The 25384-nt window shown below is 44.3% G+C and overlaps 1 protein-coding gene across 1 annotated transcript; it reads left to right on the top strand.

Annotated features, from left to right (window-relative positions):
• Nucleotides 1–6616: 6616 nt before the first annotated feature.
• LOC147731738 (GTP-binding nuclear protein Ran-like) lies at nucleotides 6617–24988 on the top strand. The gene is made up of 4 exons (XM_086954251.1): nucleotides 6617–6752; nucleotides 8493–8923; nucleotides 17768–17819; nucleotides 24963–24988. The coding sequence occupies exons 1-4, from the start codon at nucleotides 6617–6619 to the stop codon at nucleotides 24986–24988; spliced, it is 645 nt and encodes a 214-aa protein (XP_086810377.1).
• Nucleotides 24989–25384: the final 396 nt, after the last annotated feature.

The following is a 25384-nucleotide window of genomic DNA, read 5'->3' as shown; positions in this document are numbered from 1 at the left end:
TGCCCTTCACTCTCCTCTCCCCTGGTAAACTGCCCCTAAGATCCATCCCCATCTGCCCCGATGTTGCTATGTTCTCAATCCCTCTTCTCCTGACTTGCTCCCCTATTCTCCCCCCCTGCCCTGCTCCACTGATGCACTGCTCCCTCCTCTCCTTTTGCCTGGTTATTTGCTCTCTCACTCTCTCTCTCTCTCACTAACTCACTCTCTCACTAACTAACTTACTCTTTCACTAACTAACTATCTCAATCACTCTCACTAACTCTCTCACTATCTAACTCTCTTTAAAAACACTAATTCAAACTCTCTCTCTCTCACGGACTCTCTCTCTCCAAACTAACTCTCTCTCCCACTAAATAACTCCATCTCTCACTAACTAACTCTCTCTCTCTCTCCTCTCACTAACTAACTTTTTCTCTTACTAGATCATTCTCTCACTCACTAACTTACTAAATCTTTCACTAACTAACTAACTCTCTCATTAACAAACTAACTCACTAACTATCACACTAACTGTTACACAGGCACTATTTCCAAAGCTTCAGCCTCCTGTTATTTATGCCCCCATAACAAAACAAGCATTGGCATAGCCAATAGGTCTCGCCTATGGGAACTTATAAGTGTTTAGTTATCCAGCACAATATCCTTGGTGCAACAACATCAACTGTTGCATAGCTAAACACTTATAAGTTCCCAAAAGCGAGACCTATTGGCTTTGCCAATGCTTATTACTCTTGTGGTAGAGAGACAGGAGTAAAAACCATTTAATCATTAACTATTTTCACCCACAAAAAATGTAACATTGGTCTGTCAGTTTTAAAAAAAGAGAACAAAAAATGTCAACATAAGGGCCTTAACCCCACTTAAACTAGGGCACCCATAAGCAACAGCGTTACTCTTGGATGCTTCCTGGTGCTACATGTGGAACTCACATATAAACCATACCACACTGGAAAGGGTAAAGTCCATCATTCGATGTGAGTACATGAATGTGTGGTAATTCAGTGAGCTGGTTGGCTGTTTCTCCTAGGAGTGTTGTACTTCTCATATGGTTATGTCTGTTTATGGAGAATGTATAACTGTTAATATAAAACTTTCCACTATACACAAAATTATTTGCTTTAGCAATGGTTGTTTTAATGTATGATGTGAATGAAAGAGTGAACCCTCACAAAATATTTGAGAAGATTTTAATGTTGGCTTTATGTTTATGATTAATATTTTTTTGAATGGAGCAGGCTTTGTAAAATTTTAAAACATTGCCGACAAGGAGCTCTATGTCATGCCAGGCTCTGGTATGGCAGTATTAAAAGCAAAATGTCAAGCCTCCCTCTGGAACATCCTGTTGACTGTAAACCTGAATTGACTAAAAAATGAAAAATAACTAGTGTGAAAGGGCTTTTTTAAGGCAGGGGCCGGCATTCATTTACTGCCAGGCCCTACCCCACAAAAGGACTGAACCTTTCAATAAAAGATAGTGGGGCAATGGAGGAGTGTGAGGGGGTAAGCAACATGGAGGCGGTGTTAGAGGGGAAATGAATCACATGAGGGAAGCTTCATTGGCAAAGCCAATACGTTTGAAAGGCAAGATCTATTGGTTTTGCCAGTGCTTGTTTTTCTTGTAAGAAATCATGGGTTAAACAGCCCCGTGAGTAGGAAAGTAGACAGCCTTTCAGATGCATACACAAGTATCTCATTGTTATTGGGCTAACATTAACATTTATTTGAAGAACAAACGCGCTTGGCAAAATACATTATTTACCATGCCACTGCAAGCTGCAGCAACTATAGTGGGAAATGAAAACCAATGCGCTAGCAAACCTCTTTCCAAGTCTGCCTTTATTCTAAAGGTTGGTGTGATTTAGGTGCAGTGCTTGCAACATAACAGGGATACACATATTTCAACAGGTGCAACATGAGACAGCAGGCCACTAAGGTGGCCGCCATCTGCTTTGCCACCTTGCGATGGCTCCAGAAAATTCTATGGATGCTGCCTCATGCCACCAGAAGAACCGTTGTCCAGGCGTTAGTAACATCTCGCCTGGACTATGGTAATGTCCTCTATCTCAGTGCCGACGCTGCTACCATTAACAAACTCCAGGTTGTTCAAAATTCGCCGGCTCGACTTCTTTGCAACATCCCGAGGAGATTATCGGCCTCACAGGCTCTTCGCGATCTACACTGGCTCAGGATCCCCAACCGTATTAAATTCAAAGCCCTATGTTATCTTTTTAAAATCAAGCAGGGTTCGGCCCCAAAATACTTGCAGAGTCTGGTCCAACCCTACAAGCCTAGTCGCACATTAAGATCTTCTGCCAACTGCGACTTCGTTGTCCCAAGATTCAAGCTTGTAAGGATGGGGGGTCGGGCCTTTTCCCATCTAGGCCCCAAATACTGGAACGCGCTACCCATCACTCTGAAATCAGAAACCAACCTTTTCTGTTTTAGGAAAAAATGTAAAACCATACTTTTCCAATGATCTTCATGCCGCTTTAGCGGATTCATGGTGCTGTTGAGAGGTTTGTTTTTCTTCTTCAGTCTATCCCTCGCGCCGGCAAACCCACTGTGGGTAGCTGTTGCGCATTATAAATTTAAATAAATAAAGAAATAAATGTGCTGCCTTGCGAGGCCACCAGTGTTAGCACCTCCAAAACAAGACAAATTACCTCCCGGACTACATAGAATGGCATAATTTTGTCACTTGCATCTAATTAGCTGGAGCCATTGTCACTGAACTTTCTATATATGGGTTTCTTTGAGCAATGTAACCTTGCAACTGTTTTTTCCAAATGTATTCAGTTTAATGAAAAGTCTACACATGATTTTAATCCTTATACTTCACCATCTACAGGAAAAAGAAGTTGGAAACAAAAGTCACCTACCTATATTTATTGCTGGTATTTTATAGCATGATCAGATAAAAGTATTGTCGAAATTAGGCAATTGCATTGCATTTCTTATCCTGCTCTAATGTGTAGTTGTAGATAGAAGATTTATCTATTGACATTTGGAAAAGCAGCTATTACATTTAGTGGGGGTGCTCCGGAAAGATCACTTACCTGTGAACGCGGCAGCCGCCTCTCTCCACGTCCTCTTCGCTTCCTGACTCCCGGCAGTACGTAAGCCAACAGGCTCTCAGACTCCCCTAACCCAATGAGGCTGCTGCTGCCACCAGCATGGCAGCAACGTTGTGATTGGTCTGAGCGACCTGTTTGGCTTGGTAGCCTGGGAAACTTCTCAACCAGACTGTTCAACACAGCTGGGTGGAGAAATGCTAAGTGTGCATGTCTGTTTGGCCGGCCCAAGGCAGCCAGCCAAACTCATGCGCACTTATGGTGCAACAACCACTCCTTCCTGTGACCCCAGCCCCGCCAACCCTAACCTGGTCCTGTAGTCACTACTAAAAATAAAATGATAATAATGTTTTGTTATTGTCATTTTATTTTTTCTTGCTTACACTGCTCAGAGAGAAGTGGGACAACACTCCTCCGCCTTAGTAGAGGAGCTGCCGCTGATTGCATTAAAGGACACACTGGCGCCCTTTATAATAAATATAAGCATGGCTTATATGGGGTGTTCACCATAATATCGACTCAACAATATAGTTGGTCAATAATCCCATGTTAAAAATATTGTAATTTCCAGAATATCACTGGATTTAAGATCACTGGTAAGACTTTTTTTTTATTTAGCAGAAAATACCTATGTAAATAATCAAACATGTATTAATATTGTTATATATAATATCTATATTTATTTTGTTATTGTATCATTTGTATTTGATTTACATTTATTTATTGTATATAAATGTTTTTATATAATTTTGTATTTTATTATATTGTTTTTATTCTGATTTGTTAATGCATTGTTTGGTTTATAAGGGAGAAGGATGGGAGGTAATTTCCATTGAATATAATTTTATTTATTTCCCAAATTGTTAATTAGTAAACTTGGTAATAGTTTTAATTAATACTGTTTTAATGGTGTAATATGTATTTTATTTGAATGTTCATGTTTGCATTATGCACTATTTTTAATAGTGTAATATAGTTGTATTAATTGATATTTTACTAATATTATGTCATTATGTAGATTTATTGGCGAATTGGACAATTTATATTTATTTATTTATTTTGAAACGTTTCTTTATTGATTTTAATAACACAAAGCAATAAGAATAGCATCATTAGGTAATAAGTACAGGACAATTTGGCAATCACATCAGGGGGGATTCGAGACCTATAAAGTTCAGTATAATATCTGCTGAATCTATCCGCAATGCCTTGTGAATCATATATAATACTACCATCTTTGCTTTTGATTTCAACTATGGAATTAGTTTCCCTTGGGGCGCTGTAGTTTTGCTAAGAGTGCACCGTGGCGTGCACACTACCTGTAGACACAAGTTATGATGTACTTGCAGGGCCGGACTGGGAACCAGAACCGGCCCTGGCAAAGTGCTCGGCCGGCCCCCCTCCCACCTCCGGAAGGAGAGGGGAGAGGGGAAGAGGTGCGACCGCGCTCTGTGACAGGGCCGGTTTTCGGCCGTTTTTGTTACAGGGCCGTTTTTGCAGCATAACGGCCCTGTAACAAAAACGGCCCCAGGGGCCCAAAACCGGCCCCCAACCATGCAGCACACCGGGGAATTGCCCGGTGCCCTCAACGGCCAGTCTGGGCCTGTGTACTTGCCTAAGTGCTTGACCTCACTCTTAGCTGTATCCTGGAATTCCCCAAGCAGTACTTTAATATCTTTTAGTGTCTCAGTCTGCCCCGTCCGCTGATGTTCTAGTTCCAAGGCAGCGATATCTTCCTCTAGTTTCGCGAGCCTGTTCTGGATGGACCTAAGAACTTCGGCGTGCTTTGCGATTGTTTCCCCGTGAATAAAGAACTTAAATGTTTCCCAAACCGTTGAGAAGGAAGGTACTGAGCCTATGTTCTCGCTAAAAAAAAACTCAATAGCTGTAGCCATTTCTGAGCAGAACACCTGGTCAAGTAGGGAGTATGGCGGGAATCTCCATGTGAATGGGGCATGTTTAAATGTAGGAACCATCAATATCAACTGCACTGGAGAGTGGTCAGAGTAAGTTCTGGGAAGTGGTTCACAATTCGAAACATACGGGACCAGACTTCTGGAAACCAACAAGTAATCGATCCTTGTATGAGTGTCATGCGGGCGGAGTAGTGAGTAAACCCTGTTTTGGTCGCCAGACGCTGACTCCAAATGTCCGCAAGCCCCAGCTGCTCCATGAGCTCCGATATGCCGATGGCTGCGGCAGGAGGCTTCATTGGTGGGCCACGTGATCTATCTTTATTGAGGTCAAGTATACAATTAAAATAGCCTCCCCACAAATGCGGTAAGTCGTTAGTGTTAAGCAAGCACACTGTCAGGATCTGAAAAAACAGAGTTTTGTCGTAATTGGGACCATAAATATTCACTAACCGAGCACTGAAGCCTCGACCTCTTCTTCATGCAAGGACAAACCAGATCTAGGGGTGACCCAAATGAGGGTCCCCTAGCATGCAAAGTGAAACCAGGTGCTGAAAAAAGGCCTAGCAAGCACAGTTTTGAGAGCATCTTGTTGTGGGGGCAAGGTGAGTTTCTTGTATCATTGCTTTATCTACGTGGTGTCGTTTAAGCATTGCAACAACCTCTCTCAGCTTACGATGATCATTAAGGCCCCGGACATTCCATGTCCAAAATGTAATTGCCTTTGATGTCATATGTGGTATTCGAATACAGTGTACATTACAGGATCAATCCCAGCGTCATACCTCATTGCAAAGAGCATAGCTAAGATAAAGAAACAGTAAATTGCCTTTAATGCACTGAGCCTCAACCCCTCCCACCCACGCTATGCTGACCCCAACTAGGCATAGTTGGGGTCAGCATACCCCCCACCACAAGTACATGCAAAAAGAAACAACAAAATTAACATTCCCTAATGAAATCAAGCCCAGATGTCGATGGTGGAATACACATTGGGGCAGATGTTGCCTGTGACACATCAAGTAATAGGAATCAGAGCCTAAACAACAATATGCTCCTCCAATACTGATCAGCTCTGTCAAGCATAATATTCAACATAGTGAAAATGAGGACCCCACGCCTCCTCATAGGATACCATCATTAAACAACCTTCCCACCCCAACCCGAGAGAGGACACACCCAAGTTTTCATACAAAGCAGAAACATAATAAGGAAGAATTACTGTTCCTTCCTGTCACGAATATAGTCGGCCAAAGAGTGGCAAGTATTTGGAGAACCCCCGCCACTGCTGTCCCTCTCCCTTCTTTTCAAGAAATTTAAAACCTGTTTGGAATCGTTAAATATGTGAAATTTTCCATCAGCGTGCACCCTTAGCTTGGCTGGATAGATCATATTATATTCCAGATATAGGTCGCGTAGCTTACGCTTAAAAGGAACAAATTGGTGCAGTGCATCCTGAACAGCCTGCGTGAAATCTGGGAAAAGAGATATGTCTGAGCCCTCGTATCTCAGAGATCGCAGTTCCCTGGCTTTCTTTAAAGCAGCGTCCTTGTCTCTATAATTGAGGACCCGGACAATAATAGGGCAAGGAGCTGCCCCGGGGACGGGCCTTAGAGCAAGAGACCTAGGGGCATGCTCGATGATGACCATATTGGAGAAGGTATCTTTGCCCAGGAGCGTGACCAGAAATTGTTTCACAAAGAGTTCCATATTAGAAATGTTGTAAGATTCAGCAATGCCAACTATATTCAGATTGCCAGAGGAACTAGTATAATGGAGGGATCTCTCTACCAGATATAGAGGCTTACCACTGGGCTGAGCATCTGGCGCCGATCAATGACTGGCTCAATGACCCTATATACCGCTTGGAAAGGGACACCAAGGCACGACATACTACTTTGCACTATTTATATGGGGGCACTGGAAGGAGACGATTACTCCCGGCCATACAAATAAACATAGAGGTCTGGGATAGGGCAACGAAGATGATGGGATGGGCGCATAAACCTACAAAACAGATGCCGATATGGTCCTGTTCCTGGCTGAGGGAGCCCCACAAACTCAGAGGGTTCAAGGGGTGGGAATATATTGGAATAGCAAGAGGGGAACTTAAATCCTAAAAAACCCTGGCGACGGAATATGGCCTCCATCCCACACAGTTCCTTAACTACGTTTCCTACATTTCCAATGCATTTACATGGTGCACTTTTAAATAACGCGAAACACACGTTTTTTGTGGCTCAATCGAGCCAGACCCTTAATTCAGGCTCCGAGCCTCTTCTGTCTCAGACAGCTGCAGTTTAGGTATGCATCCCTGACCTCTACCTTACTTCCTGCCCAGCGAAGCGGTGCCCGGCTCGGCCTGGCCTGCCTGCCAAGACGGTATTTTGCCTACAGTTATCTGCTCAGCCTCCGCAAAAACACATTCCAGTCTAGTAAAATAGGTAAACATATTCTAGCTTACAGAGCAAAGGGCCCGGCCTTCCTGTCTCCTTACAAGTAATTTACTGCACCCGTTGCCATAGTAGGCCCATGGCCCCGCGCATTGCACGAAGACACGTATGCACCCACTAGCATTCAGTGATGAACGGCCTCTGCCCGAGAGACCTTTTACTTCAGACAACACATCCTCCAAACACAAGATATCAGATATGCTATAGGTGCAGGTCGTTCTGACATCCCAGACACCAGACTCCTCTACTAGTGCTAAAGTCAAGTCCCCCAGCTCTCCCCAGTTACACGTCCATATACGTCACGTTCAGCTGCGCACGCATCCATGGTAAAAGGTTTCTGCTGAACCTGCAGAATTTCTCTATGCATCCACCCACCTATGACACTTCTGTGACGCTTCCAGCACACACCTCCGTGTACGCCCCTGTACACGCCTTCTTTTACGCCCATGTGTTCTTATCTCTCTCTTTTTTCACTTGTTACGCCTACTGTATTCAATGCAACTGTTCAGTTTTACTATATATAATGTGTGATGTTAATAAACCATTAGATATCCCTTCCTGAACCTTAGTGGTGATGGAACCCGATTCTCGGTGACTCGAGTCATCTTAATTAAAGCCCGTATGACTCAGATACCACAGACTCTGCCTCTCCTTTTCTTTTATGAGCTATCCTTATTGTCACTTAATGTATAGAAAAATAGTCCCGGGAATTTTATTTACTACATAAATCTGGCGCCCGAATAGGGACCCCTCCCCTTCCCCACGCGCCGGCGATGTAACGCAGGCCCCTGACCCCTTCTACAGCCGTGACGGACCCCTTTCTGTGCACACTCGCGGGTTTTCCTGCTAACTCCCTCAGGCCCACGGAGGAGACAGAGACTGCGAACTGACATCCAGACGAGGCGGTGAGGAATGCGGAGAGTCCCGACCAGAGCCCAAGCCGAGAGAGCAAGGTCCGAGGTATCCGGAGGCCCACCTGTTCCGAAGCGCATGCGTAGCAGCCAGACGCCGTAGCAGTCCAGTCCAGTCCAGTGTCGAGTTTCCGAGGCCTTCAGTTTGCTTCCCGGTGACCACCTTCGTCAAGCGCCACTTGACCGGGGAGTTCGAGAAGAAGTATGTGGCCACGCTCGGAGTCGAGGTCCACCCTCTCGTCTTCCACACGAACCGAGGCCCCATCAAGTTCAACGTCTGGGACACCGCCGGCCAGGAGAAGTTTGGCGGCCTTCGAGATGGCTACTATATCCAAGCCCAGTGTGCCATTATCATGTTTGACGTCACATCAAGAGTCACATACAAAAATGTTCCTAATTGGCATCGGGACTTGGTGCGAGTGTGCGAAAACATCCCCATCGTGCTGTGTGGCAACAAAGTGGATATCAAAGACAGGAAAGTGAAGGCAAAGTCCATAGTCTTCCACAGGAAGAAGAACCTCCAGTCCCGACAGGTCGACGATTTCGAAGGGCTGGAAGAGGTCCCCCGCTACACGGTGGAGGAGGGCACTGGACATTCCAGGAGCCTAGTCCCGACAGCTCGACGACTTCGGAGGGCTTGAAGTGGTCCCCCGCTACACGGCGGAGGAGGGCACTGGACATCGAATGCTGTCTTATTTAAAGCGCTTTGATAACCTATTCGGTTCAAGTTACTGGAATGAGCAACGTAACTGATTCTATGTAAACTGCTGTGTTAACATGTAACGAAACTTGTGCTATGTAAAGCGCTCTGATAACCTAATCGGTTCAAGTTCGCGCTATAGAAAACTCAAAAAATAAAAATAAATAAAATAAATAAATATGCGCAATTGCGCCATGCACTGGGGGCTGAACCAGTGCTCTCCTCTCCCTTGCCGGAGTGTGCCCCGTTAGAATGAATGAATGAATGAATGAATACATTCTTTTATAGCGCATGGCTACTCTTGAGCATCCCAGCGCTGTAAGACAAAGGAAAGTAAAGACACTATTGGAAGAGGTGCGTCTTTAAGCGCTTCCTGAAAGCAAGGTGGTTTGACTCATGCCTAATGGCATCTGGGAGTGCGTTCCATTCTTTAGCTGCATGCACCGAGAGTCGACGGCCACCCATCCGGGCCAGCTTCATCCTGGGAACTACCAGCAAATTCCGCTGGTTAGATCTCAGAGCTCTCACTGATTGGTGGCGGCGAAAAAGGGGATCCAGGATAGGCGGGCCAGCCCCATGGATGGATTTATGCGCCATGCACATGGTCTTAAAAGTTATCCTTCCCTTGATGGATAGCCAGTGCAAAGATTGAAGTGCGACTTTTGCTGAACATCTTTTCGGGACTTTCATGAGTAGTCGGGCAGCACAATTTTGTACCGATTGCAAAATTTTTATGGTGCCGACCGGGGCCCCCATGTAGACAGCATTTGCATAGTCCAGCCGTGACATAATCAATGACTGGACTAGCAATCTTCTGGCTTCAAATGGCAGAAGGTCTAGCACTTTTTTTAAGACTCTCAGCAGCCCATAGCAGGTTCCGGCTACCTTTTTTGCTTGGTATTGAAATCCTAACGAGGAGTCTAGCCAGATCCCTAGGCTCTTTATATGAGTCTTGGGTACTGGGGGAGGTCCTAGGCAATGAGGCCACCAAGGATCAAGGTTAATTGGGGCCTTGTAACCTAGGAGCATGAGGTCTGTTTTGGCCCCATTTAACTTTAAGAAGGAGGAGGTCATCCACTCCAAAACCTTGGTGAGACATGGGGTCAGATTGTTGATCCCCGGGTTTGAAACATCGTTCCTCACCAAGGAAACCACCAGCTGCGTGTCATCGGCGTAGGTAACTAGTTGGATTCCCCAGGGAAGCACCACCTCAGCCAAAGGTCTCATATAGATATTAAACAGAGTAGGGCTGAGGGAGGAGCCCTGGGGAACGCCGTGATTCAGTTGCAGCTGGCTGGATGACACCTCTCCCTCAAAGACAGAGAAGCTTCTGTCGGACAAGAAAGACTGGAGCCATTTAATGGCCAGTCCAGAGACTCCTGTAAGATGCAGCCGATGCAGCAGAAGAGAGTGGTTTACTGTATCGAAGGCTGCGCTGAGGTCCAGCAGGACCACCGCAGCACAGCCTCCTGCATCCACTATACCTCTGACTGCCTCCACTACCGCTACCAGGGCTGTCTCCGTTCCCTGTTTTGCTCTAAACCCGGTCTGGGTGGGGTGCAGTCCTTCCGTGGATTCAATGAAGGAAGAAAGGACCCGATTCACATATTTTTTGGCTATTTTGCTGATAGTTGGTAATAGTGAAATAGGCCTGTAGTTGGCCAGATCTTCAGAGATCTCTCTAGAGGGGCATCTGTTCCAGGAACAGGTACTTAACAAGCTGGTATCCCTGATGTACAAGACCCTGAATAACGCACCGGATGGGCTGGTGAAACTGAGGGAAACCTGGAAACAGGACATGGGCGAGATGGACACAGTAGACTGGGAAGCAGCCCTAATGCACCACAGGGAGGTTGCGATAAAATCACAGCTACGACTCATCCAATACAAGATTCTACACAGGGCTTATGATGATAGGGTCAGGCTACACCGCATGGGGCGAGCCAGTGACTCTTGTTACCTTAGATGTAGACACCCGCAGGTGGACTTTTATCATATCATATGGAAATGCCCTATTATCTGCACTTACTGGACACAGATACTAGGAGAGTTGAGTGATGTGTTGGAGATAGAGCTTACTATGGAACCTAAGTTTGTCTTGCTAGGAATAACCAACGATGTAGATTTGAGCCGCCCACAACTGATCTTCACTACGCTAGCACTGGTGGTGGCGAAGAGGGACGTAGCGAGGGGGTGGGGAGCGCTGTCACCGCCCCGGGTGGAGGAATGGGGATGAGGTATGGATCTGTACATGGCGGCGGAAAGGGTCCCCTATAAGGCTAGAAGCTGTCCCCGAAAACTCCGAAGAGTATGGGGAAAGTGGAGAAGGTATCATGGCCTTGATGGGGGCTGGGTTCTGATTAATGTGCTCAGGGTCATGCTGAATAGGGCTGTGTTCCGGGGTGTTGAGGGGTGGCCCGGGGGACCCAGACTCGAAGGGGGCTGCTGGCTGTTCAATGGACTATGCAAACATATGTACTGTAGGCAGGTGTTGGATCTTGCTATGCTGATGATTATGGTATTGTCATTATGGAGGGTGGGTGGGGTGTCGGGGGAGCGCAGAGGTGTATCGTTAATCGCTTGTGACGTGCCAGCTGTGTATATCTTGGTTAAAAATGCAAATAAAAATATATTTTTTAAAACAATGCGCAGATTGTTCCTTCTCGAATGCGCTTCCAAGTCCTCTGCTTTAGCCTGCACAGAGTGCAGTAGCCTTTCCAGCTTTGCAATGGAGTTCCCTCTGCTCAACAGTGTCTAATCTAGCAGCCTGTTTGTCAAGCCTCTCTGACATCCTGTCCATTCTGAAGGAAAGAGCATCTATCTTATCGTCTATTTTTGTAAGGCTGAGTTGCATGGCCTGGAGAATTTGCTTTAGGTCGGAGTCGGTGGCGGTATTACCCATTTCAGAACCAGACTCAGAAGCAGAAGCAGTTTTCTCAGGGTCTTAATGTCTGGGGGTTTTATGTGGTTCAAATTGCAATTTGGATTGCGATTTCTCTGTGCGGCCCATGGTCGAACCAGGTGGCCCCAGGCCTTGTGATGAGAGAATTTAGGGAATCGTGTCCAACAACAGGTAGCCAATTAGCAACAAAAAGACCAAGGGATGCAGGCTGCAGTTTCGTGTAAAGAGGTAGTGGAAGGACAACTTAGTAGGATCACCAGAATATATATATATATATATATATATATATATATATATATATATATATATATATATATATATATATATATATATATATATATATATATATCCTGGACACTCGAACCACTTCCAAAATCCCACCGACGGCGGTTTGGCAAGGAAAGAGACACAGACCACACAGTTTCTGGGCAAGAAATATTCTTTTTATTTAACGACCCAAACACACAACGCGTTTCAGGCCCTGAAGCCCTATATAAATATACTTTTATTATGAAATGTTAATTGATTGTTTTAATGATTTAAAAATATGCAAATAATGTTATTGTTTAAGTATTTCATGTATATTTCTTTATCATATTTTTCAATTTGTGAAATTAATTGTTTTTAATAATTTTTAATTATGGTATTTGTGATGTTTTGTTATCAATATGATTTCTTGTGTGTTTTGCAATAGTTGTAGGTGAATAGTAGTATAGGATTTTATATGGCTTTTTAAATTGTATTTATTAATCTGTTTTTGCTACATAATAAATGCATGATTGCTTATAATATCTATTTTTTAAATATTTGTTATGTGTAATTTAATTTAAATGTAAATTAATGTTAGAATCATGTTTTTTTCATTCATTTTGAATCATTTAAATTATATTGAAATACTTCTTATGATAGTTTAGAGTTTTGCACTTTTCCTCTTGTGCCTAATTTTATAGTGGGAATAGAAAATCGGACCCTTTTGTTGTTTAGCACTTTCTGCAAAGTGGCTACGGTTGGAGCAAGAGTAGTAACTCAGATTCTTTTAGCGTCCAGCACTCTCCCTAAAGTGGCTAGATTTGGATTGGGAGAAGTAGATTTGGCTTCTTTGGAGTCCACCAGTTTCCTCACAGTTTCACCAATGGGTTTAATTTTGGAGTGGAAATAGAAACTGGAATATTTAGAGTTCAACACTTACCCCTGAGTGCTAATGTTTTGAATGGGAATAGCACATCTGACCAGTTTTGAGTGCAACACTTTCCCCAATGTGGCTATGTTTTGAGTGGAAATACTCTATCTGACCTCTTTAGAGCCCAAAACCTTCACCCAAAGTGGCTAAGGTTGTAGTGGGAAACGTTAATCTTACCTTACTGGAGCCTGATATATTCACAATTTGGTTACTCTCTATTTCTAATAATTGTTTGAATACTTTCCAACTTTTTCTTTTTTTTTACAAGTTACATTCTTACAAGTTTTATTATTATATGTTTTAAATCATTTCTTTTTGTATAGTACTATTTTAACTATTAATAGAAGAGACGTGCTTTACTTTTTTTATTTAATAAAATATTGGGGTTTGAAAGTCAGCTTCTATTTCCTTCACAAGAAATTAAAAATATATTTTAAACCTTCATAAAATATATTGTAATACATTCATTTTTGTAAATTTTAAATTGTAATATTTATTATAAATGTTTTAAAATATTCATGAAATATACATATTCCATATGTTAATACATTAAATAAATTATATTCAATTTATTTATCAATATTTACTATTAATATTTCGGACACACAATTTGACCAAATATTTCACATATTGGTACTTTTTGTAACATACAATTCACTTATACAACATAAACTTAATTCTATATACATTTTTACTGTAATATTTTAAAAATAATTGTTTCTTCTAAGGTAAAAAAGTCTTTGGTTCATTTTAATTTTGCCGCCATTTTGTTTTTTACCGGTACTGTATTTTGCACTGTGGGTTCTTCATTAGTGTTCACTAGTACTCATGGATTGTTGTTGTTCGTTGCAGGTCTCTGGAACCCTTGGCAGGTATACACATGCTATTCCCCCTTTTCCAAGTAAAATCCTCTCAAAAGTTACTCCAATAAGTTTTCTCACACTCCATATTACACTTTATTCAGCGGTACACAGTATATTCATGCAAATTAACTAGGTGTTAGATAAAGGCAAGAAGAAAGTGTCGACCAAAATTGTCCATAAGATAACATAAGGACTGCATTTACGTCTCAGGATATGCCATACCATTATAGTACAACTGGGTATGTTGCCGTGGGCTCAATCCCCAGAGCCCCATTGTGCCAGTCGGCCCCAACTTACACCCAAATCCAATCCCTCCATCCCGGAGGTAATCATCATACCAGGGCGCCGCATAACGCACTGGCCCCCCGGGGGGGGCTGATCACAGGAGAGTCCAGGACCACCAGCAGGTCGGTCCCTCATCCTGCCGGCCTAGAGCCCATATAAAGCTTCCCCATCCTGGATTCAGTTAGTCCACCTAAGTCCACATCTCAGTATCGACCGCTACTTAGCTGCGAGGGACACCGCCTAGGTTTGGGGGGGTGGGTTTTTGTTGCACCACGACCACCGAATTGCAGGAGCTGGAAGGGACGAAAGAGGGAGAACCTTCTTGTTCCCCCACTTATATTGCTGGCCGACGCGGGTCCTCCTGTAGTGATGACATCACGATCACCTGGATTCCCTCGGGGTTAACCTGAGGGGGCGGTCGGGTTCCACGTCTGTGATGCTGCTAAGGGCGTCCGCCCCTAGGTGTGGGGGCCGCAAAGGTGGACTCCAGTAATGAATGAGGGCCTGATTTTGAATTTGGTGAGCGGGAGCAGACCTCCATGCCGGCAGCCTGCTCCTGCACCACCAAACCTGTGCTCGTACTGCCCGCTATAAAACGAGTTTCCATGTGTCTGGTGGGCTGTTTTTGGCGGTCCCACAGCAGTGCATCTGAAAATGGACACCGCAATGGGAATGTCAAAAACAGTTCCTGCATGGCATGAACTGTAAAGCCCATGCTGTGCAGGAACCTTGGTGTATGCGGGGGGCACATGTTGGTCCCCCCTGCATGCATCTCCATGCACATGGGCAACAGGGAGCCCTGTAGAGCCCCTTTGTTTCAGGACCACACGCCTTTTCATGGAGGAAAGACTTCCATGACACCACTGGCAGGCCTGAAACTCGTAATATACACGGAGGTGCCGCAGCTGCACCACCAGAATATTATTGAGGCCCTGACAACCACGCCACTGCCAGGACGGGTTCCCTGGCGGCTGCAGCTTTGCAGTTGCAGTCCGACCACCCACCTTGTAATGGGGCTGTCTTGTTTACTGTGATATACCTGATATAAATTATGGGCTCAGGTAAAATATTCCAATGAATTAACAGGTTACTTATTTAAAATAATTAAGGGCCAGAGTTACTATTGTACCTTAATTGAGATTATTTAGGGTTTAGCCTTGGCATTAGGTTAGCATTGAAATTACTTTGTAATTCAATTAAAATAAAAAAATGAGGGCTAGGGTAGCATTAGGTTAGATATAAGGATAATTAGGGGCTGATTTTGATGTCCGGCGGAATTGCTTCACCCGACACTGACTCGGTCTTGGTACCGCTCGAAACCTGGTCGGCGTTCCCTACCGGCCCATTACAAAGCGACCGAGCACTATTCGGTCGCATGCTGCCTTTTCTCAATGGGAGTTTGTGCTACGGCCAGAAAACGGCCACAACACAAGCTCCCATTGAGGAAACGGATGTGCTGTTCATCCCTACACCCTTTGGCAGGCACTGCAATGTGCCTGCCACAAGGTGCAGGGATCAACAGGGGGCTCCATAGGGGCCCCCTCAGCCTCCAACCGGAGGCTGTGCACCAAAGGGGCCCCTGCCTGGGGCCCCAAACACGCTTTCCGACATGGCTTCCATGTTGGACAGGTCGGCATGGGAACCATGTTGGAAATCATGCATCGTAATCTCAAGGGCGAAAAAGCCCGCCCTAGAGATTACTGCCAGCTTCCAAATGGCCGACAGGCTCTCCGAGTCCATTGGAAGCCAGCCGGAATGATCAGCGGTTTACATTCCCACTGCTTCCATCATAATGAGGAGGTCTGAAAGTAAACCGCGCAACCCATTACGATGCGGCCCTGAAAGCTCCGACTACAGGTCAGAGCCTTTACGGGGCGCATCAAAATCGCCCGCTTAATTTAAAATACTGAAATGTTATGTTTGGTGCAATGGTTACTCAAAAGTAAGTAATTACATTTAACTTGGGATGAGAAATAGGTTCTTTACATTAAATAAAAAAACAATTACATTGATTTTATTTAATTTACAAAGGTTGATGTCACTCTAGGGTTGGGATAGTTGGTCGAAGAACTTGTAAAATACATTTTATACTTAGGGCCTTATTACGAGTATGGCGGTCCTAGACCGCCGTACCCGTGGTGGCAGTCCAACCGCCGCAACCTAGGCAATCCGACCACTGGATTACAAGTTTGGCCGGACTGCCACCAGCCCGCAACAACACCGCAGACACCACCAGGATCGTGGAACCCAACGGAGCTGCGTAGGAAAAGTCGGCATTGAATGGCTTCTCTTTTGTGCAGTCTTTTCATGCCAGAATCCCACCTTGAAAAGGATGGCAGAAAGGGAAGGAGGTGACCCCAAACAGGGCCCCCAGGTGATTAAGCCCCAGGGGGGAAGTGCATGGGGGAGGATGTTGAGTCCCCTCTCTCCATGCACCTTCATGCGTGCACTGTGTGCCATGAATGACATTGTATATTGTACACATTGCACAGACGTACAGAAGGCGCTGCACCGCGGCGGCATCTGCTGCGGCCCTTCCTAATGACTGAGCCATGCTGCCGCCAAGAGACCACCGACATCGGACCGCCGCCATGGTGGTCCACTCGTAATGCACCAGTCTGAACACTGCAGGCATTGCGGTGTTCACCCGAACGCGGCATCAACGTCTTTCGTAATTAGGACCGTATTCAGGCTAATAGCTGCTGTTAGAACTTCACAGGCTATTATGCACTGAGTCACCCGTAGGGTCACCCGTAGGGTCAGGAAAACCTATGCAATCTACAGAATAGGGCTTTGGAAAAAGGTTTTATACAAACACTAGGGTAAACAAAAGGGTTCCTTTATACATTCTCACTATCTGGGTAGCCTGAGTCACTTCTGTGGTTTTGATGGCAGAGGCATTATTTACACCCATTTCAGTGTGGAGCAGGTGCCTGACAACCCATTTTCACTAGTGTTCACTCTCGTCCTTGTACCTATGTTATATTGTCTCTTATCAGTTCCCCTGTGGTTAGGGTTATCTTTTGGTCAATTCTTTAGTCCTCTTGTACTGTTGTTTTTCCTCCTTGTATGTCTTGCCGCGCATTTTCCTCCTCGGCTGGATCCTGTCACCTGGCATCCGGGGCTTGCTATCTCCTATCCTTGTTTGACAAGAGCTCATTAAAGTTCATTCAGCTATTACGAAGGGTAACCTATTGATTTTGTGTCTGCCAATTGCTCGGGTACTCAATTCATTAACATTCAACCTCTTGTTGCCTTCTCCTTAACTAGTGCTGGTCCTAGCACTATGGGTTCAGTTCACCTTGAGCAAAACACAGACTCCGCCTAGTGATGAACGTCTCCTGTATTTAACAGGTTTCAGTTATTCAGACCTTTACTGTGAACCAAGAGGGAAAAAAATATATTTACTTATCCATTTAGCAACTTGTATCTTCACAAGTCTCTTGATTTAAGGCTTCCTTGAATATTCTTCTTCCTGTTTCCATCCAGGTATGGCTGGCTCCCCGACAGGAATACCCTGGAAAAGAGAATTATAACACAGGTAAGTGTTCCTCTCACGTCTCTTTGCTTTATTTCTTCCTTCGTACCTCTTTTGTTCTCACTTTCCTATTCTTTAGTTGTTGGATACTTTCCCCAACTACTAGGTAGGACTTGGTTTGTAACTTGACATGTAGGTATGAATTTCTACCTATGTAGACTTTCTGGGTTTCTCACACTTTATGTAACCAAATGAAATAAATTAAATATCACTAAGGAATTTGTAAAGTGAGGTTAGAATAAAGGGTAGAGACGTCAAAGAAGGAAAAACCTCTACTGCTTTGAAATGGCAGTCCGAACTACTCTTTGTAGTATATTGTCAGTTTCCTGTCTGACCGTCTCAGTGAGGAATCAGATAGACTTCCTTATTCCAACTTGTAGCCTGATGGTTTGTTGGTCTTGCTATTATCTACTTCGTACCAACCCCATCCTTGTAAATGACATCAATGAGTTGCGGGAGAATTACAATGCACTCAATACCAGGGCGTGTTGTTCTGCTGTATGATCCACACACATGCTCCATTCTTCCCCCGACCGTTGCAAAAAACATTGGCGTGTTGGGATCGATCCCTGAGGTGGATCCATTGGGATGGGTCCTGACAACAGAAACACCACTCTTGAAGGATTCTTGGATGTAACACACCATTAAGCTAAAAGGCTACAAACCTTGGAACCCTAATTGGAATGTTCAGACTGAAAGATATTTGGGATGGGTGTCACGTTTGCCCATTCTCATACCTGGTAGATACCTACAGTATGCACCACACAAAATGTTATCTATAATCAGGACACGCACTTGAAACACAAAGATGCTCTACTGATACTCCTGTATAACCCCTTAGACAGGTCACACTATCCACCTTCTGTGCTAAAGTTAGCTCAAGACTTTACTGACTGTTGGTAATTAACACCTCTGAAACCACGGTGGCACCTCAGGATAGGTGGGTGCAAGATGTTGGGCCTTTGGACGAGGCTGTTTGAACAGAAGCAAGGATGGTCTCAAGGACACTGGCAGTTTACACTAAACTTCACCTAATTCAACTGAGGGACTTACATGCGGTCTACTATAGCCCATCGAGGATCAGTAAAATGAAGTGGGTGTCTCACGACCAAGTGCCTTAGATGTAAAAGGGAACCAGGAACCTTTTTCCATAGTTCCATAAAGTGTGAACATGTCCCATTATACAGAGATATTGGTTCCAAATACACTCGACCCTCTTAGAGGTGATAGGCAGGACCATTGACACTGATCCCAGAATTCCATTTTTGAGGCTTTTTGTCCACAGATGGCAAAACCTGAGACGAATCATTCTTGACAGGAAGTTCTACTTTGAACCCCCCATTTGAACACTGAAGTGATTATTTTCATTTAAGAAAACAAATCCAATATAAACCCATGCTGCCAGGAATTATCCAGATTTATCTGTTATCTCCCAAGTAATGTACAGAATAGCTGTTAGACTGTAAGTAGTTCCATCTCAAAAGGCCCTAGGTGCTACATGCACACTTGGAGACAATCTGTCCCACATCATTACATTTGCTGTGCAAAAAAACCAACAGTTTTACAGCCCAACAAAACCCGCCTTAAAAACCTGTCTGTGATTTTACCTTCTAAGGTTCCCAATAAGAACTCCAAGAAGAAAGGACATCATGACTACCAAGACAGACCCAGAACACAATAATGGGGTGACTGGGAGCACGTCTAGGTCCAGCATACAAGCTCCATAAATGTATATGTATACAAGTTGAGTATGCAGTTCCTACAAGAATCAGAAAAGGCTAAAGGTCAGGAGGGGTCTGAGCAAGCAGTTCGGGGGAATCTGATTTCTCAGAAGCAAGAGCCCTTGCAAACCCAGAATGGTGTCATGCTTCTTTGTCGGGCTGCTCCCCGTTGGGCCGGCACTGCAATGCCCAATGGGCCCATCGAGGGGGCTCTTCGCCGGAGGATTTTTTAAAATGAGATACAGTGATGAAGTGTAAGAGGAGATGCTGTGTGTGTAGATTGGTGTACGTTTAGTATAAATATAACTAGAGAGACCCTGAAAGTTTAATATATGGGACCTCTTGTTATAAATAAAAACAAAGGGTGGGTGTGTTGGAGACAATGATCTGGTACAGCTCAAGGGAAAATGAGAATGCCAGTCAACATGTTTTGTGCCATTTAAAGACCCTGCAGTTGTGGGAACTTCGCCAGGACCATGTAACCTAATCTACCAATGATTGATATTATTAAATTAGCTGCAATACCCAATCTCAAAAGTCACTCTCAAAGTGTAGGTTATACCTTATGATATCTAAAATCCGACCTGCAATGGAAAACGGACATATATAGAGAGAATTAAAAACAAGAAGGGTATTCAGTAGGTCATACCCCATTGTCACATAGCAATGCATTAGTCAATTGTAGAAAACAATCTCTGCCGTAGGCAGGATCACGTCTGTCAGTGAGCAAGCAAATACATATAAGAACAAACACACAGAAAAGTCAACAAGCAGGTGATACGCGTGAAGTATAAAGAAGACACACATATAAGCCCCAACATCCACATAAATGAGTGTGGATAACCACTTTTGTAGCTAATCTGAGATGCTAAATGCAATAAAATTCTGCATGAGCGATAGAGCTTACCCAAATTGAATAAGTAAATAGCCCCCGGTCTCTGCCATCCTCTAAGGGGCCATTTACTTACTCAAATTGGGTAAACTCTACCTCTCATGCCACAATTGCCTAATGCATTGCTATGTGACAATGGGCTATGACCTACTGATTACCCTCCTTGTTTATAAGTCTCACTCTCTACATGGCTTTTTTCTACAGCAGGTCAAATTTTAGATCGTATACATTGGTAGATCAGGTTACATGATCCTGACGAAATGCCCAGATCCGCAGGGACTTTAAATGGCACGAAACATGTTGACCGATGTTCTCATTTTCCTGTGAGCTGTACTGGATCATTGTGTTTAACAAAGACAACAAAGACACCCTATGTGTTTATTTATAACAAGAGGTCCCATGTAGTAAAACTTTCAGGGTCTTTCTTAGGTATTTTTAAATCACACTTATGTCAATCTACACACACATCACCTCCACTTACATTTCATCATGGTGTCTTATTTTAAAAGATCTCTGGCTAAGAGCCCCCTTGAGGGACCCTTTGGGCATTGCAGCGCCGGTCCAATGAGGAGTTGCCTGATGATGAAGCAGGACACCTATCCGAGTGTGTGAGGGCTCTTGCTTCTGAGTAATCAGATCCCCCTGATCTGATTACTTAGACCCATCCCAACCTACTGCCCTTTCCGTTTCCTTTTCAGATTATTTTAGGGACTGTATTCTCGTAGTCCTCCAGGACAGAAGGCCAAAGGGAAGACTAATAGAGAGGTACATGATGACCCATTTGACAAGCTTAAAGTGGCCTATCGGTAAAATCTAGGAAACTTGTGTAAAAGCACATAACCTCCTCTGCATTTCTGATAAGCTTCCGAACTTTCTGGATGATTCTGATTGGCAATTTTTCATTAGCCTCATCCCATGCTGGAAGAATCACTTCTTTGAACTGGTGAACCTTATCAGGAGTGAAGAAGAGGTTACATGCGTTTACACAAATTTCCTGGCAATCCATTAGAAGTCATCCAGGGATTCACCGGATAATGGCCACAGATTCTGGCACACTTGCCTGGGAAAAGAAAAAGAGATGATGATCAAGATGACTTTGAGGACAAATGCATCGCAGATTTGAAGACTCTAAAGAGCTTGTTGGAGAGATAGTTTTCCCAATAATATTGTTCATCCAAGATTACAAGCTTGGTGGCCTTCTATTAAATTCACAACTTATATTCAAATGATGCTAATATGTCACATTGAGAAGGAAGTCCACAAATTCCTATGGGTGGAGTGCGCACAAAGTCACCTGATAGAAAGAATGTCCTGAAGCCCGAAATTTATCCGACTATGGCTACTTTTCTGTTCACATTCTCCAGAGACAATAAGAAAAACCTGATTAGCACCTGGCGAATGTGGTGGCAAAAACTCCTGGATCTAACAGGTTTTACCAGAGAAAGTGGATCGACAGTGGACGCATGCATAACAGCTAGATGTGCTGTGTGGGCTATATGATTGCTGTGGAATGCTAATTCCACTATATGAGTAGACAAGCACTGCTCCATTTTGATTATTTTGTATCCTGAACCAGGAATGACTTAGCCTCATCTGACGGGGGCCTGGCCATGGATGGCAGGTTGTTTGATAACACTTTTGTCAAGAAAGTGAGTCGGTCTGTTACCACTTTTTCCACATTTGACCAGGTGAATTGATCATGTAAGAAAATCTTTGAACAAGGCCTTTTCAGCTGGGCCGATCATTATACGGGGTGCTAAATCAGCTGTTCTAGTTAGAACAGTTCTCAACAGCAATCAAATATTAGATGACATAGAGGATTGGCCCAGAACTGATTTGTCACCTTTTTTTCAATCAGGTCTATGGGGAAGTTTCAGTGAATTCCAGGGAGGTAAAACAAGAGCCTCATTTTACCAAATGGGAACTGCAGATTCGTTTCTGTAAAGTTATGGAACTGAGTTGTGCTGTCCAAGTGATGGAACTGTGATTCAAAGGTGACATAACTCTGGAGTGTGGAAGAAAAGTTGGTTGACACCAGAACAAGAAGGGCTGATGTAGATGATGAAGCTGGAGATGTCAATGGCATTAAATGACTTTTGAAAGATTAGCATGAACCATGACTCATCTTTACATGGCCACAAGGATAGGATGCCTGTGCAGAGGACAGGTCACATCAACATTTCCACCCCTAGATTGCGAGGAATATAACGATTTGCTAATGAAGCTCACTTTCCATTCTAATATGGTGAGTGTGTAAACTGTGCATCGGCACCCCGAAGGTGATTATTGCTGACTGCCAGTATCTTTATTCCTGTACACGGTATACTGTGTGAAGCTGGTAAGATTTGCATGATTCTCTACAATCTCCAGTGCGTGTTAGCTGACATGAGCCCTTTTCAAGCAGAGGGAACTAGCGTAAGATTCAGCGCGAGCCCCAGCATGTGCAAGCACCCTACAAGCGCCTTTCTCTGTGTGCTGGTTGTGCTGTTGTCCCAGGTGGCCCTGATTTCTGTTTCCACACTTTCAGACTTTCAGACATATCTTCATACTGTGTGTACAGCAGTGTTGACAAAGGAAAAGAAAAAAAGGAAAAGGGGTTGGAGCACATGTATGCTAATGTAATGATACTCACGATTTGGGGGCATATTAACAAGGGCTTTATCTCTGCTTTTGTGGCTTTAAAAGCCAAAAAAGCAGAAATAAAGCTATTGCCCTATTAACAAGAGGGGGCTAACATGCATAATCGCATGTTAGCACCCTTTTTCCCTATGCCTCCCTTTGCATCTCTAATGAGATGCAAAGTGGGCGTTCCACACCTAAATAACGTGAGAAATGTCGCTAACCGACATTTCTCCAATTAACAAGCTGCACGCTGAACAGCATAGCGATAAGAAAAGTAGCGCTAACCTCGGTTATAGCTACTTTCCTTATGCCTGCTTTCAGTCTGACTTAGCCATTATATCTAATGAAGGTGGATATAATGGCTAAGTATGCCCTGCCCTATCATCAAGCTATCGCCAAACGTTGTGCAATTATCGCTGGATTTCCAGCGATAATCGCACTTTTGGCAGCTTGCTCTTGGAATTGTATCGCTTTTGAGAAAAGCATTGCTGATAGCACGCTATCTCAGCGATACAATCCAGCGTTAGCCGGCGATAATTATCCTCGTGCTAAGAGCGCTGAGCGAAAATTATTGCCGGACCTTGCTGATATGCCCCTTGGAGCCTTCTCTTTTTTTTTTTCAGTAATTTTTTATTGAAAATAAAAAGCATATTTACATGGTACAGGGTGAATCACATGGGGAAAAGGAAAGGAAAAAGATAGGGAACAAGCACATGGGGGGGGGGGGGGGCGGAGGGGGTCAAGCATTGTCTAGTTTGGCTTATATTAGTTTGGCTCTTGACAGTCCATTCTCCAGTTTGCTTCATCTTCTTCTCGCCCGGCTTGCACGTTTCCAGTTTTCCCCCGTGCCCCCTTGCAACCTGTCTGGTTATCTTTTCGCACCCCTGGTGGTGTGAGGAGAGAGAAGAACAAAAGAAGAGAGGTGTAGGAGTATAGAGAGGCAAGAGAGAGAAATAGGCGCATTATGTTGTTGAGTAGGATGCGTGTGTAGATTATGCAGTATTGTCTGGTCTGGGCGTTTAGGGTGGCTTATGAGAGGACAGGTAGTTGTCTAGTGACAGCCATATCTCGCTCTTTTTCCCTGAGTTTGTTTGGCTGTTGGTTGTTATGGTGTCGGCTCCCCTTAGGAAAATGACCCAGTTGAACCAAGCTTTAAAGGTGGCTTTTGCTGTGTCCTTCCAGTTGTTCAACACCGTTTTGACCGCCGCTGTGAGCAGGAGGTCAATCAGGTCTCTGTCATTTTCGGGTGTTATGGATGGGTCGGTGTATCCCAGAATTAGGTGGTGAAAGTCCATTGATAGTGTGGCTCCTGTTACGTCATTGATTAGAGTGTTTATGGAGTTCCAGAACTTCTTTGTTTTGGCGCAGTGGAAGAGGAGGTGTGCCAGGTCTCCCTTCTGCATGTTGCAGTTCCAGCAGGAGTCGGTCTCTCTGATACCCATGGTGGCTAGACGTGCTGGGGTCCAGTAGGCCCTGTGTACTAGCCAGAATTTTGTCTGATCTATAGGGTCGTTGTCACCTTCCTCCTTGATGTGGAGGACCATAAATCTGCCCTTTCCTTCTCGCTTAGCTCTCTCCCTGCCGCTGCTTCCCATTGGCTTAAAGTTCTGTTATTTAGTTTGGAGGTTTTGGGGCTCATGGCTCTGTATATGTGCGCTATCTGGTGCCCTGTGATGTTCAGGCTGTTAGCGTATTGTGTTATTGATGGGGTGAGCATGTTTATGTTGGCTTTGGCTATCGCCACTCTTATTTTAAGGAAGTTATAGAGCTCTATGGTGTCAAAATTGTATTGTTGTCTGAGTTTGTCAAACGCAGTCTGAGTCCCTTTCTCCTGTAGCTGGCTCACTGTTGTTATGCCGTGCCGGTACCAAGTGTGCATATCCAGTGATTTATCTCTATACTTAATTCTAGGGTTGTGCCAGAGCGACTCTAGCTGAGTTTGTCTGATGCTAGTGTCTAGTAGTTTGTCTAATTTTAGTAGGGCCAGTCGTGTGTTCCTAAGGATTGCGTTCTGTTTGATCGCGGGGTGTTTTGTCGCTGTGAGTAGTGCCACGGGTTCCATTCCCCCTAGTAGTCTCCGCTCTAGGGAGAGCCAGGCCGGGGTGTAATCGCTCTTTGGTGATATCCAGTGCAGACCCTGTGCTGCCAAGCATGCTGTTTGAAAGGTTTTAAAGTTTGTTATGTTCAGACCTCCTAGTGCCTTGGGGAGTCTGAGTTTCTGAAGGCTGATTCTAGGTTTCTACCCTCTCCATAGAAATGTGTTCAGTGGTTTGTCCAGTTTTTTGTGAAAGTCAGGTGTGTTGGTTAGTGGTAGCATGTTGAGCGTGTAGTTG

The sequence above is a fragment of the Lissotriton vulgaris genome, chromosome 2_1, assembly GCF_964263255.1.
Source record: "Lissotriton vulgaris chromosome 2_1, aLisVul1.2, whole genome shotgun sequence".
In the NCBI taxonomy this organism is placed as follows: domain Eukaryota; kingdom Metazoa; phylum Chordata; class Amphibia; order Caudata; family Salamandridae; genus Lissotriton; species Lissotriton vulgaris.
The sequence above is the reverse complement of the archived record's forward strand: the minus strand, read 5'-3'. Positions and strand labels throughout refer to the sequence as shown.